Here is a 15,882-nt window from a genome sequence, read left to right as displayed (position 1 = left end):
AGGTGGAACGTCGGTACAGTTAATAAATTTATTCGTCAGGCCGAAGGTAGGTAAAACTTTTACATTCTGGTGTGCCCTTCTTCCTCGCCCTATCCTAATGTGTTAGTACTTTTAATTTGAGTCAGGCACTAATTGGTTGAAAAGTAACAAGTCTAATAAAAGGGCTCGATTAATTGATAAAAAATTTAACATAATTATAAAAGAAAAAAGAGATTGTCGGTATTTATTCTCAAGTTTTATTCCATTGGGGAAGTTTCCTGTGAAAAATCTGGTAAGTTTTCACAATTTCTTTATTTTAAATTTACGTTAAAAGTTATTTAGTGGTTAATTCAACATATTAGAATTATTTGAAGTCAGTCCAAGAATTTAATATTTAGCTGCTAGTACCTTTGAATTACGAAATGCAACCAACATAAATTTGTTACACATAGAAAATAAGCATGATAAACTCGAATATCTCTTTTGCATTATTATTACAATTTGCTTATGTACAGTAGTGGCCAAAATTGTGGACACTTTTGGAAATTTTTATGTTTTTGACCTTTGTATGCTTATAGAAAATGTTACGTTTTGCAAAATGCAAACTTGTATATACCATTTTAAAGAAAATTTATTACTCAATTCAATACAAAACACAAAATTAAATTATTTGCAATACAAAAAAGTTATATGTACGTTAATATAAATAAAAAACACAGTTATGAAGTGGTTTGTAATGTCTAGCTTTCCTGGCCAATCACTGTTCTTGTTCTGAGAACCAATCAAATGTTAGTAACTGCCAGTAGAAGCTGACATCATGTTTACATTTGAAACAATTCATTATTTTGCTTTGTTCTGTAGAAGGAGGACCTGTTTCTTATACACTGCAATTACAAGTAGGAATTTTTGTAAAAATTTTTAATATTTAGTCAAGAAGCAATGACATCAAATAAAAGAATAGATTGGACACTTAGAAAGAGATGTAATATTATTGTGTTACGAGAAAGTGGTCTTTCCTATGCTGAAATTGCGAGACAGATGGGTGGTTCAGTGACTACATCTAGAGTCCTAAAGTTTTGTTTACGATATCAGGAGACAAATTCAATAAACAACAAAGAAGGAAAAGGCCAAAAATGGTGCACCACATCTATTGATGACAGAAGAATAAAAAGGCTATGTCTCCAAGATAGAAAAATGTCATCAGCGGCCATCAGAAGCGATCTATTTTGTGTGTGAATGATGCTGGTGTTTCTGTCAGTTCAAGAACAATCAGGAGAAGATTAACATATGTTTGACTGAGAGGTAGAATTCCACGAAAAAAGCCTTATCTTAATTTTCAGCAACGGAAAAAAAAAAAAAAAAAAAAAAAAAAAAAAAAAAAAAAAGACTACAGTGGGAAAAGGAACACATTAATTGGACAGATGATCAGCGGTCACAAGTTATATGGAGTAATGAAACTAAGCTATCGTTATTCGGTAGTGGTGGGCGAAAATATGTAAGACGTAGAATAGGAGAGGAGCTACATCCTGACTGCATTCAAGCAACTGTGAAGAACACAGTTAGCGTTATGATTTGGTCATGCATGTCAGCAGATGGTATTGGTCGCCTTCATGTCATCGATGGGACACTGAATGCCAGAAAATACATTGACACTATTCTAAAACCAAAACTTCTACCTTCCATCAGAGATCTCTTTCCCAACAATGCTTCATTTATTTTTCAGCAGGATTCTGCTCCTTGCCACACGGACAAAATATCGAAAGAGTGGTTTCATACAAAGAGCATTAAATTGTTGTCATGGCCAGGAAACAGTCCTGACCTCAATCCTATCGGCAATTTGTAGCACCGTTTGAAAACTCTTGTCCAAATGAGGCGCCCATCAAATAAAAGGGAACTAATTGAGGCTATAATTGTTTCCTGGCATCATGTAATAACGAAAGAAGAGCTTAAAACTCTTGTCAGCTCAATGAAACGTCGATGTGAAGCTGTAATCAAAGATAAAGGGTACCCTACTAAGTATCGCTATGTAATGTATATCGATAACTATTATCGTTTAAATTTTGTTGTATTGCAAATAATTGAATTTTGTGTTTTGTATTGAATTCAGTAATAAATTCTCTTTAAAATGATATATACAAGTTTGCATTTTGTGAAACGTAACGTTTTCTATAAGCATACAAAGGTCAAAAACATAAAAATTTCCAAAAGTGTCCACAATTTTGGCCACCACTGTATGTTTTGATAAATATTTAGTAAATGAAATTTGAGATTAAGTTAAATATTGGTTAGTTATTTAAAAATCAGATTGAAATTTTTAAAAAAAATTCTGACCCCCCCTTCCCAGCTGTTTTCAGATCGTGCATGCGGCCCGTATGGAATTTGAGTTTTAGATCACTGCTGTATATTTTTTCCAATGTGTTACACTGGAAGTAAAAAAATACACTGCAGTATACTAATGCTGACAGCTTGGTTTTTGAAGTTTAAAAATACACTGCAGTATACTAATGCTGACAGCTTGGTTTTTGAAGTTTAATGGGAATATTTTTAAGTATGAGTTGATGAATTTGCATAAAAATAACGCTTTGGAGATATACCAAATTATTATAACTTATCTGAAAACACCACACTAGCATGTTTTCCGGTCTATTATAATTATTAACATTATTTTTAATAAACTGCTTATTCACTGCAATCGATCACAAAGCAATACAGCATTTTATACCAGCAAACATTAGCATAAAATGAAACTAACCTACTAATAAAATTAAAAGTGATGAGTACTGAAATGCTTTGAAATTTGAAAAAAATATATTTATTGTTATTATTTCAGAAGAGCAAATAAGAATTCATTAAGGAAAATTATTATTACACAAAGAAAAAAATACAAATTTAAAAAATAAACTTAGGACTAAGAAAGCCTCCCTTCCCCACAATTTTTTTTTAAGGATTCAAGATTAAGAAACCAAATTTTATACATAATCCATTTTATATAAGATTTCAATGTCCATATAAACATAAAATTTACTTAGAAATACCTTTTGCTGATGCCAGAAGATTCCATAGTTTTGACCAACTTGTCAATATCTTGAACAGAAAGTTGTTTAGCAGCAGGCTCGGACAGTAAGATTTCTAGCCTTTTACAAGCAAGTCTGTCACAAATATTGGCCACAAGAAGGTGATGAGACGTAAGAAAATTATCTACTAAGAGGTTCAACAGTTTCCCAGATTGTGTCAAATGTATATTTTGCAAGCACTGCAAAGCTCGTTTCCAAAAACTCGGCTGGTAATTGAAAAGAAAAAAGAATTATTTCTGGATCATAAGTCATGAATAAGATCAAAAAAAAAAAAAAAAAAAAAATGTTAATTAACTTTCTCAAACTTTAATCACTATCTTTCAGTTCTTCTATTGAGAGTACACATTCAATGTACATAAATACTATTTTGTGTGTGTGTGTGTGCTTTTAAACCTGCCTTGGACACACATTCATGGACTTTTCAAAAATATTTTAAGATTATATTTTGGTCAACGAAATGGTTAATCGTCAAAGATGTAGACTCTGTTATAATTAAACATGAAGCGTGATATTCAGTAATATTTACTTTCATTATTATACTCATTGTTGATCATTATTATATTCATTACATTGTAGAGACATTAGGATTTTTTGGACGCAGGCCAGATGAAAATATGCAACGCCTTCGCCGGGAATCGAACCGTGGACCTCTCAGTTACGCACTGAGCGCACAGACCACTACACCACGAAGGCTCGCTAAGACGGCGGGAGAAATACCTTATATACTCCCCCTTTTAAAGGACGACTGGGGTTTTTAGGAGATCCAATCGCCAAATCCTGGGTGAGGAGAATCATCATTCAACACCCTTTTAGTGCGGGCGCCACTATAGAGACATTAGGATTTTTTGGCAAGATTTAGGCAAGATGAAAACTATGCAACGACTTCGGGAATCGAATCGCGGACCTCTCAATTACGCGCTGAGCGTGCAGACCACTATACCACGAAAGCTCGCTAAGAAGGCCGAGAGAAATACCTTATAAGATTATATTGTTATTTCATTATTATAATCGATTCATTATTACTTTACTCTCAATAATATTTACTTTAAAATTTAGGTGCAATGATTCAGAAATAAAAAATTTACTTCATTACACTGCATAAACATTCTATCTTTAGCCATAAAATAATAATTTTTAAAATGTTAGTTTCTGATACAATAGCAGACTTTTATGTTTAACTCATTAACAGTTGTACAACATAAGATCCATTAACTATGCATATGGTAAATATGTATTGCATTTCAAAAATATTTCCGTAATATATTGTTGCGCGCGTACGGGTTCGTAACGAATTCAATGCACACAAAAACCGATGACAGCTTGACAAAAATTGTTTTACCAAAAGAAACACTTCAGAGTTCTGGAATTTTCCCCAAAAATACTCGTACAGCTCTTCTCAGTATCACACGGCACAATCAGCAGTTACATTTCAAACTACTAAGAACGTTAAACACAAGCAGTTAAACATAGCAGGAATTTTCTGTCTTAGATATAATGGTGGAAATTTTGTACTGCTTTACCTATGGGAAGATTTTTCTTTTCTGGTGACACAGAAAGTTTAGATTGACACTAACTTCAGTATGCCACGACACGTTCTTGACCTTTTATTTCTTGGGGCAAAACAGCAATGATATTCTTATTACTCGCATCCGTGTCAAGAATAAATTGTTTCTTTGTGCATTCTGCAATAACTCCGATATTAGGATCTCGGAAGACACACAGATTGGCGGACTATTGTATCGTTTAACGCAGGTAACTGGAGTAAATGGAGCAACCACTTCGTCTTTCATAATAACTTTTGCTTCATCCCTTACGTTGGCAACTCTCACCGGAATGACGGTCCGCGATAGGTCAAAAGGTGCTGAGCTATTAGTACTCCTTTGGGGCTGTTACAGTTCTTTTGGTACTCCATTATGCCGTTGGAAAAATTTCTATTTTCAGCTATGGGTCCAGGAATTAAACATTCTGTTCTTGCTGGTACTGTGATATCATCTTGAGCTAGGATTTTCTTGTCGGATCTAACTCCTTTATCTTTAATTCCAAACAGCGTTATGTTCTCACGAGGCAGAATGCAGTTCGTTATTTTTAAAGCCCAAGGAAAAAATTATTAAAAATTAAAAAGTCTAATCCCAGTATGCAAGGGTCGATAATATCTGCTACATAAGCCGTGTGACGGTAAGTAGCACTCTCAAATGTAATATTAACGTTTAACTTTCCATCTATTTCGATTTATCACCGAACACAATCTGGAGGATAACGCAGCAGGCCGGGGTCTAGATAAGTTTACCTTCCAGGTCTTGAACTATATCTTTCCGGATGATGGTAAAATTGGCTTCAGTACCGGTGGTCATATTGCAAGGAACTCCATTCATATGTCCCATGATGAAGTTCATTTCTACCACCAATCATTGTAAAAATCGTAAGTGCCTTAAAATTAGGCTTTTGAATATCTAGCATCCTCCATTCCGCGAAGATGGCCACTAATTTGTTTCCTGCTTCCGTGCCTTGGAATGTTCTGCAGTTCTTTCGTACATGGCCTTCACCACCGCAGTTCTGCCACTCTAGGTCGCTCATATTCTGTCTCAAGGCTAAATCATCTGGACGAGCAGTCACTTGATCTATTGGCTGCTGGATTTGAGCAGCTCTGATTTGGTGGCGGTCTTTATGAGTTGCTTGCTGGGCTACGTCGAAATTCATGGCGTACACTAGAGCGCTTTTTAAATGCTTGACATCATTCATTCGCAGGGCTTTCTGCATCTTGAGATCCTGGATGCCATCGATGAAGTACTGCAGAGACAAGATTTCCCCTGTTTCTGTTGGGCAGTCCGAAAAAGAGATATGAGACAGCTTTCCAACATCCATGGCGAGCTCCTGCAGAGGTTCCGCGGGCTTCTGTTAGCGAGATTTTAATTGAAGTGTGCTATAATTTTTTAAATGCTTCTTCACAAAAGCGCAGCTCCAACGCGCCGAACAGAACTTCGAAATCCAGCCTCTGGTTTTCGGGTACGGGTAGAGTTTGAAGGATATCTGCTGCGTCTGCTCTCAGAGAAGAGCCGAGATAACAGGCGTTTACTTGGGAATCTCATGCATTCGCTTCCGATATCATAGTAAATATTGTCTTATACACTTGCCAGGAGGTCTTTCCATCATATGCGGATAGTTTTAGAGAGGGTCGCCGGGAAGACATATGTTCGAATTTAAAGGGGTCATAATAGTGACCAGCTGTCTTTATGGATTTCTTTACACTGTTCACTTCCTTATCGACAGCAGCAGAAACTGTGTCACCGATTTGTTGTTCGACAGCAGAAACTCTTTCTTGAATTTCTCCAAATTTGTCTTTAATCGTGTCTGTTCTGCCTTCCAGAACCCCGAATTCGTCTTCTATTATGGCAGTAATTTCTCTTTTCATTTCCTCCTGATCTATTTCAATCTTTTCTTGATCAGCATTCATCTTTTCGTAGCCGACTATCATCTCTTTTTAACGGACTTTCATTAGGATTTCATCACTTATCTGAATACAGAAAAGGCTGCCACGACCTGTCATAGTTGCTATTCCATCGCTCTTGTCACCCATATTCAGCCCCACTTCTCACACCAAAAATTGTTGCGTGCGTACGGGTTGAAAGTGAATGGAAGGCACATAGAACCGATGGTAGCTTGATAAAATTTATTTAATCAAAAGAAACACTTTAGAACTCTGGAACGTTCCTCAAAAATACTCGTACCCCCTCAGTATCACGGAGCAAAATCAGTGATCACACTTCAGATTACTGAGAATCTTAAACACAACGCAGTGCAAAGCGCATCTAAAGAGTAAACTCACACGAAGATATCTCAGTACTCCCAAGTCCACTCTGAACTGAAAACACTGAGAACTGATGCTGTTTTAGCCCAGCCGCCGAGAAAACTTTAGTACCTTCCATTTCACAAAATTACTGGAAGGTCTATACGGTTACAATTACACATAGGAATCAATTACAGTACCAATTATAGTTATACAGGGACCGGACCAAAATGTCGCCAAATGGAAGCCAAGTTTGGTGACTTTTGGCGATTTCTCGCCAAATATGACAGCAAAAACTAGTCGTCAAAACCACTGCCAGTTTGGCGATACCTCGCCAATTTAGGGAGATAGCGATTTACTCAGAGTTATATAGACTAGCCCCTGTACTCTTATTTTTCTGAAAAAGCTTAACTTCTTCAGACTTTCCACGCTACATTATACAAAATTCGTAACAATATTACATATTTATATACTGTCCGTACGTTTGAAAATCAAAACTTCTGTCCAAAGATGAGAGCTCTGAGTACCGAATGAATATTTATGTATTATAAAATAAAATTATACATTTTCACTACTTTATAACACCTCTTCCTACAAAATCACCAATACGAGTTTATTTGGGGAAGCCTTCGCTTCAAGAATGAAAGCACTGATGGCTATCAAAACTGCTACACAAAGATGGAGATGCACCGCATGCGAATATTTCACTGCATTGCGACATCTGCAGAGAGGCCGCAAATAGTATCAATGATTCCAAAGTGAGGCTAACTATTTTGGCATGTGCAAATATTGCACGAATGCACAAATATAAACTTTTCATCATCAGAAAAAAATACAAGGCATAGGGTATTTAAAGGAATAAAAATCTTCCATGTTAATTGTTTAAATAAAAGATGCATGAAAAAAACATTAATGAATGATTGGTTTGAAAATCATTTCATACCTGAGGCTGAACACCATTTGAAATTGGATGATACAAAATCGTACCAAAATCGTAATTCACTTAAAAAATGTTAGTAAAAGAGAGTATCTCTGTCTTATTCTTTCCTTCAAATCATATAGCCGCCATTCTGCCAATGGGTATCAGAGTGCACAGCACATTGAAATGCAGACATAAAGCAGTCTTTCAAGATCTATGCTAAACCATGCAAGAAATTTCTATAACCATTCAAGAATTCTCTATAACCATTCAAGAAATTTAAAACATTTTAACAAAAGTTCTGCTGTGCGGATTATTCCAAGCTCCTGGGAGGATATGTCTGCAGATACTTTAATCTTCTGCACTAATATGTCACCCCATCCTCGCACAATGTACCATTGCACTTATGTATCGCCATATAGCCATCGCAATATACTTTACCTTTGCGCTCATATGTCGTCATTTAGTTGCCATCATTCTTTTTATCATTACGCTCGTATGTAGCCTTTTTTCCACCTGCTGTTGTAGATTGGAGGGAAATGAGACAGAGGGGGTAATGTTTCAGTACGCTAGATGAACTTGGTTACACTGTCCGAGGAATCTTTCTCTACCTTGCTCTGCGGTTGATTTTGGGGACACCTATTACAAGTTATGATCTAACTGCGCGAGTTAAAATCTCTATAACCTTTATTCGCTCAGTTCGGCAATGGGCAGGCAAAGAGGGAAAGATTGATTGCGCAGTTTATATTTTATGGGGGTATACCGCCATATTTCATGGGGGGGGGGATGAGAAAAGCCACGAATTTGGAAATTTTCAAATACCACAGGCTAAAAGTGAATTTTTTTATTAATGGATTTTATGAAAAAAGATGATATAACAGAAGTTTTTCATTGTGATGACAATATCTCAATCATGAGCTAACAGATGGTGAAATATGTAGTATGGTTTTAAATCCATAAAATTCAATGGCGTTAACAATAAGCTTCAATCAACAAACGCAATTCTGTGTTTAGAAGTTCATTTTTTTATTCTTTAAAACTTAGTTAGTTCGGCTAACGTTAAATCCTGAATAATTCTGAATTAATCAAGTTAAATTAATTACCTGTCTTCTTCTCACCGGGGAGAGTTAGTATCTTCTCTTCTTTCTATAACTCAGTAGGACACAGCATACTTAATAAATAATTCCAGTTAAAATTTCAATGAAATGCATTTACAATAAATTATTTACATAGATATAGTGGACTGTAGTTTAGTTACATATGAATTTTCAGTGCATGTCTTTATTCTCAGAAAGTTCCAGCGGCACTGTTCATCAGACCTGTAGATGGCACACTGGAAGCTTTCAGGACACGTTAACTAACGTTAAATTGAAAGCAACAAGAGAATGATTCATGGCCAAGAGGAAGAAGACAGGCACAGATCCGAAAACAGGACTAAAAGTCCTAGAAGAAGTAGGCCGTGGTGTATTGAAGACAAGTGCAATTGTCGAAAATTATGAAATTGTCAAATCTACCTTATCCACAACACTTACAAATTCGTGCAAAAATTCTTAATGCTGCTGCATCAGGTTCTGGAATCAAATTTAAGAGACTTCGCAGTGCTAAGTACTAAGATCACGAAACTTGACTTCTAGAATCGTTCAGTTCATATGCGAGCTTCTAATATACCTTTAAGTGGACCCATAATTCAGTCAAAAGCAAAGGAGATTGCAAAAAAATGTAGACATTCTACATTTCAGTTACTCTGCTGGTTGGCTGTATACCGGTGATCGAGTGATGTTATTGCAAAGGATCCATAAACAATACTCCTCTCATGAGCAGTTAGCAGGAAGCATTGTTGCAGTAAATGGATGCACGTGAGATGAAGCAGCCAGTTTTTAGAATGTGTACCAACTGATCCAACATCATTGTTCTGTGCATATGGTTGAAACTTTAAACATATTGTTGCGTTTTTCTTTTCTTTTTCTAACACCAGTTATTTCTTATATTAGACGTTATTTTCTTCCTTCACGTTCGTACGGGGTTCGTATGGATTTGGAGTGAATAATGACGACACTACTTGATGAAGTATCGAAACCCACTTTATTTAGCCAATATTAATCAGGACAGCTCCAATAACACTTTTTAGAGTCGTCGAAGATCTACTATAAACACGCTGAAACAATCAGCGACAGAGCCTTCACACTGTCGGGCAATAACGGTGGAGACAGCTTCACCGCAAAGCATCAGAGTACAGCTTCCGACTCTGTTTGGTCGTTCTCGGAACTCCACGTACTCTCGAGACTCTCCACGCGACAACTCGCGATGCACTCGACGACACAGAGAGCACGGCTTCCGACTCTTCGGTTCAGTCGTTCCCGGAATTCAACACGCTCTCTCGAGATGCACTAACCGCGATACACTAAGAGACTCTTCGATGCACTCGACGACCCACTCGGCACTCGCTTCCCGGGTGTCAACTCGATCGACTCCGCACGGCTCGCTAGACGAGGCACACTCTCTGAGACACACTCACTCGATGAGAGACGCACACTCACTGACTGCGGACCAGCAGGGTTTATATAGCTTTCGGCTTGTGTTCGAGAACGTTCTGGGCTAAACCGGTAAGAATTCGTTCCAGAAGGTTCTCCAACCGCCCATGGTATATCGCCAATTTTGTCGCCAAATGTGGCAACCCTGCCCTCCTTTGCCAATTTATGGCAACCCTAAAACTGCTTTGCGGGAAAGCTATCTCACCGCGCCTGTACATTTCGTAACAATATCCTGCAAAGCTGTGCATAAAACTATCCTCCTTCCACGTGTAATTATATTGTAAATAAAATGTTGTTGGTTGATTCTTGATTGTTATGCTTATGTTGTGTACTACTTTTAGGGAGGAATCCCACCTGCAAATGGCGATTTCATCACATTGTTTCTCAGTAATATTTGTTTCTTTCCTTATGCCAAACTTTTCCTTCCATTTTGTCAGTGGAATTTTGAATCATCCTGATTACGCATTCAGATTATATTCCAAAACGAATGGTAACAAACATGTATATCTACATGAAGTTTTTCAGAAAAGTAATAAAAAAACAATGTTTTTAACATGCAACAGTTTAAATAAAAACACCAACCTTTCTGAGACTAAATTAAAAGAACTTCATTCACGCGTATATGAATTCTCATGTCAAATCTCCCTCGTCTTTTTATATAAAAGGGAACCTGATCGTCAGTCACAGATTGTTTTCAAAAGATTTAAAGATCACGAAATGATTTAAAAAAAAAAAGGGGGGGGGGCCTGCACAGCAGCTATCAGCAGTTCTTTCCTGTATAAGTGCCAGTTAAAAAAAAAAAAAAAAAAAAGGGTTCCTGGATTATGAACATCTCCCACTATAACTCTCAAATTCCACTATCCAGAATGATCTAATATCAAGACCGCCACACCATCAGGGGGGAAGGGGAGTCTGAAAGCTTTCAGATTTTACATTACGCCCAAAGGGGCGCTTCTTTAACGTTTCGTGGGTTACCTTTATTTATTAAATATCTTGTTCTTCGCACTTAAATCATAAAATTCAGTTCAACAGCTATATCGCAAAATAATTATAAAATGAGCATGTCTTTAGAATTTCTGATACACAGTCTCGCGTGCTGGAGATAAAAATATTTTTTTTCTCGTACAGTATTGCGATTGATCGCTTTGAAATTGTTGAGTTTGTTAATCAAAAATTCATTAAAGTTTTACAAATTAAGGAAACAGATAATACATCAAATTCCAAGTGTGGGCTTCCAGATGCCCACATTCGGGTAGAAACGTACAGTATTCAAAATTTGATGGCTCTACGTACCGTCATTTTATCACAATGCTAGAAACATGCATACATTTATGCAGATTCTTCATTATTTAATTTTTTTTAAATATAATACAGTTTTTAATATTTTCTTTATAAGAATATTTAACGTAATATTTTGTGGCAACAGTTCGAAAAGTGAACCGACATTTAAAGTTTTCAACGCAAAATGCCAAAACGAAATTAATAGCTAATATTTAATTAATATTTTTATTCTCTCATTGAGCTCGCATCTCTGTCTGCTTTTGGACTCAAACCTGCTAACACATTTTTGTTTTTCTTTTTAATTTAATTATTAACCCTGCGAACGTAGAATCCTTGAATGCGTTCACTTTTATCCTGAATATACGCGGGAAACGTTCTTATCGCCAGAAACTGGAATTTCATCTGCGAGTTTCTGAGGAAGAAAAGGTACTTCCCTATTCCCTCCCTGTGCTTTTGTGAATTTTGTATCCGCGGTCACAGCTTTAAAACTGGCTTTCTTCGAATTCCTGACACATAAAAGTCAACAGTAAAATCAAAGAATTTTTAAAAGCACCGTATTTTTAGTATTCCTGATAGAATGTTAAGTGTTGCCATATATTTTTCTATTTTTTTAGTCTTTTTTTCTTAGTTCATCATATCAATGTTCAATTTTCTTACTAAGCTGGCTTACATAACACTTTTTACTTTTTAATATTAACTTTTTGTCTTTATTTATTAAACTTCACTTTGTTCGCACTTACGCCACATAAAATTCAATGGCAAAATCGCAAAACATTTAAAAATAACATATGCTTAGAATTCCAGACAGAGTATTAAGAGTTGCCTATACTTTTCGATATTCGCTATGCTTTTTTCTTTAAAAATAATATACGGCGATAACATTTCGTGGCAGCATCCCTTGATCTATGTTGCCATACTTTTTCATAGTCTTTATGCTATTTCTTTAAAAATAATACATGGCGATAAAAAAAAAAAAAAAAAAAAAAAACCTAAAGAATGAAGAATATAAAACTCAATAATAAGAAACAGGAGTGCCGTAAGTGCGATTTTTCTCCCGATGAACTGAGATACCTGCATGTCGCTTCCAAACACCTACTGGATAAGCAATCGCACCGTGGCCGGTGACAATACCTTCATGTTGACGTTGCCCGCAATCGCACTTACGACACTACAGCGGTTGGTGATGTCCACTTCTAGCCGAGGATCAGTGGCGTAGCAAGCATAATTGGCGCCCGGGGCAAAATACCTTTGTGGCGGCCCCCTCCACAAAAAAAACTTTCAGTAATATAATATATAGAATATATTCGTAATAAGAAAATAATGCAAATAATAATAAAATGCTGAATATGCTATAACATACCAAAAATATATTAAGGATAGTCACTACCTAACTACACTAGGCTTGGATTCGGAAATGCGTCTGTGTCGGCGGAAAAATCAGACATACGTTGGTCTAGAATTAGTTAAAAAGCAAATAATAATAAAATGCTGAATATGCCATAACATACTAAAAATATATTAAGAATAGTCACTACCTAACTACACTAGGCTTGGATTCGGAAATGCATCTGTGTCGGCGGAAAAATCAGACATACGATGATCTAGAATTAGTTAAAAAGGTTTTATTTATTTTACATATTTATATGTGTGTTTTTAAAAAGTACAGTTTTTAAACAATTAAAAGTTTAATATACATTATAGATAAATAGATATGTGGCAACGCCTACTACAACTCAACTCTGCCGGTCTGGTAACCCATAGCAACCAAAAACAAAATAATATTTATTCTATTCAATTGTTATAATTATTTAATGATCTGTCTAAAAAAATTTTACTTCCATAATTGGTGACTCGTATTTATTACGAATAGCAACCTTCAGTGTTGCACGAATATGAGTTTATATGTCAAAATTCTGAGTAGCAGTAAGTTATCCATTGTGATGAGATGCAAGTGAGACATTTCAAGCGTGGTGCCGCATTCCGGTGAGTCAACATATTTCTGTCATAATTTCAGCGGATATATACGTATCGTCTGCTGCATTTGAGCCTCCAATTTCTCTGATTTCAAGTACCAAGAAACTGTGTCACTATATACATATTGATTATTTTTCTATACATATTATTATTGTGCATATTTGATTGATCTAAAGTGGTTGACAACGATGCTGCTTCACAATTGACACAAGTGGTAGTTAAGCCACTGCCCTTTTGTCACCGAGACCCATCGTTATGGTTCATTCAATTGGATGCGCGTTGAGTCACATTACTGCCGAGGAAACTCAATTTTATACAGCGATCGCCGCGTTAAGAGGTTATCACATACGGCTACAGTCCCTGCTAGACGGGACTTTTCTGAGAAACGAGATTCTGGTAGCACTGGTTTAAATGGGAGTATTCCTAGAAAAAAGAGCCCCGCTGGAAGCGAAGTTCCGCCTAGCTACGGAAAAATGTTGCGGCGACGCAGGATTTTTTTCAAACCTCACCGAACATGTCTCGGCTGGACCTCAGTCCCGGGTACAGACAACCAATCAGACGAAAGTTCTGCTTCTGAAGGATCACGTGATCCCAATTTGAGCGATAATCGATTACTGTTTGGCGTTCAACGTCTTTGTAGTAAGTGAAAATGGTAATCTAGCTACGTGTGTTTCCTGTGCGGTTTTGAGAATCGTGCGGGTTTTGAGAATTGTCCCTTTCGACGTCAAGTCCCGCGTAGCCGAAACATAATATGATTGGGACCTTAGAATCAGAGGTACTGCAATCAGCTCGTGGAACAATTTTGAATCCACCGGCGACGGACAAATACAAATCTTTAAAAAAAAAAAAATTAATTTCTGTTTATGAAGAATCTGAGACAGTTAAAATCAAGCAGTTGTTGCACGATTTACGGTTGGGTGATATGAGGCCTTTTCAATTGCTGTCTAAAATGTCAGACTTAGCCCCCGGTAACCTAACGGATAATATTCTTAAAACATTATGGATGAATAGACTCCCATCTAACATGCAAACCGTTTTAGCGACCAGTAAAACCACTTAAAAAATCTTCCCAAAATCGCTGATAAAATTCACGAGCTGGCCATTCCAGCGCAAATACACGCAGTGCAGGCTCCTGATCCAGGTATTGTGGCGTTACAGGGTCAAATTGGTGATTTGTCCAAACAGGTTGCTCAATTAGTAAACATCCAAGCTGAATCCTTTCAGCGCAACCGCTCCACATCACGTGGTTGAAATACACATCGTAGCCCACTGAGGAAACGTTATGAAAGTCCTCCTACGGGTATTTGTTTTTACCACCAAAACTTTGGAAACAAGGCAAACAAATGCCGTTCAACGTGTCGTTAAAACGACCAGGGAAACGAGAAAGGCCGTTGCTCGAAGTTGTGAACGACAGCGGCCGGAATTTTGCACGCCTTTGCGTCATCGAAATGAATTCGGGCTTAAGGTTTCTTGTAGACACCAGGGCTGATGTTTCTGTCGTTCCACCACATTTTCGAGAACAAAAGCGCCTTACCAAGTTACAACTTTATGTAGCAAATGGAACTCCTATTCCAACTTTTGGTGAACGCCTGATATCTCTTGATTTAGGATTGCGCCGCAACTTCCAATGGCCATTAATTATTGCTACTGTTTCAAGTCCTATTATTGGCGCTGACTTTTTCAAAAATTTTCTTTGCTCGTCGATCTTAAGAATCGCCGTTTGATAGATTACACAACCAGCTTAACACATCCGGGAGTAATTCGCAATAGTCAAGATTTGAGCATTAAACTGATTTCGGGTAACTCCTCATGGCATCAACTTCTCAGAGAATTCCCTACAAACACGCGCCCAGTTATGGGTATTTCCGAACCCAAGCACGATGTACTACATTATATTGAAACTACCGGACCTCCAATTGCCGCTAAACCAAGACGCTTACTTCCGGACAAACATAAAGCCGGCAAAGAGGAATTTCAATACATGATGGAACAGGGAATTTGGGGTCCTTCAAAAAGTTCATGGGCCAGTCCGCTTCATCTAGTTCGGAAACGAAATGGTAAGTGGCGATTATCGCTGGTTAAATGCAGCTACAATTCCTGATCGTTACCCAGTCCCGCACATTCAAGACTGTATGCAAGTTTTAGAGGGAAACGCTATATTTACAACCCTTGATCTTGAGCGGGCGTATCATTAAGTGCCCGTTAACCCAGTTGATATTCCAAAAAGTGCGGTTATTACGCCTTTCGGACTATTTGAGTTTCCGATCATGACTTTCGGCTTATGCAATGCTGCTCAAACGTTCCAACGTTTATGAATCAGGTGTGAAACGGCCTCGACTT

General features: G+C 37.1%; 1 protein-coding gene across 3 annotated transcripts in view; it reads right to left on the bottom strand.

Annotated features, from left to right (window-relative positions):
• The window catches only part of htt (huntingtin), a 595,026-nt gene that overhangs the window by 134,241 nt on the left and 444,903 nt on the right, over positions 1-15,882 (bottom strand). For all 3 annotated transcript variants that reach the window (XM_085807902.1, XM_085807903.1, XM_085807904.1), the window contains exon 36: positions 3,015-3,259. In XM_085807902.1, coding sequence (XP_085664028.1) covers positions 3,015-3,259 — 245 coding nt within the window. The remainder of the gene's footprint in view (positions 1-3,014; positions 3,260-15,882) is intronic.

This window comes from Stegodyphus dumicola, chromosome X1 (assembly GCF_044657685.1).
Source record: "Stegodyphus dumicola isolate Sdum_Otavi_A_Nest chromosome X1, ASM4465768v1".
Taxonomy (NCBI): domain Eukaryota; kingdom Metazoa; phylum Arthropoda; class Arachnida; order Araneae; family Eresidae; genus Stegodyphus; species Stegodyphus dumicola.
Note: the sequence above shows the minus strand (reverse complement) of the source record. Positions and strands in the feature narration are given on the sequence as shown.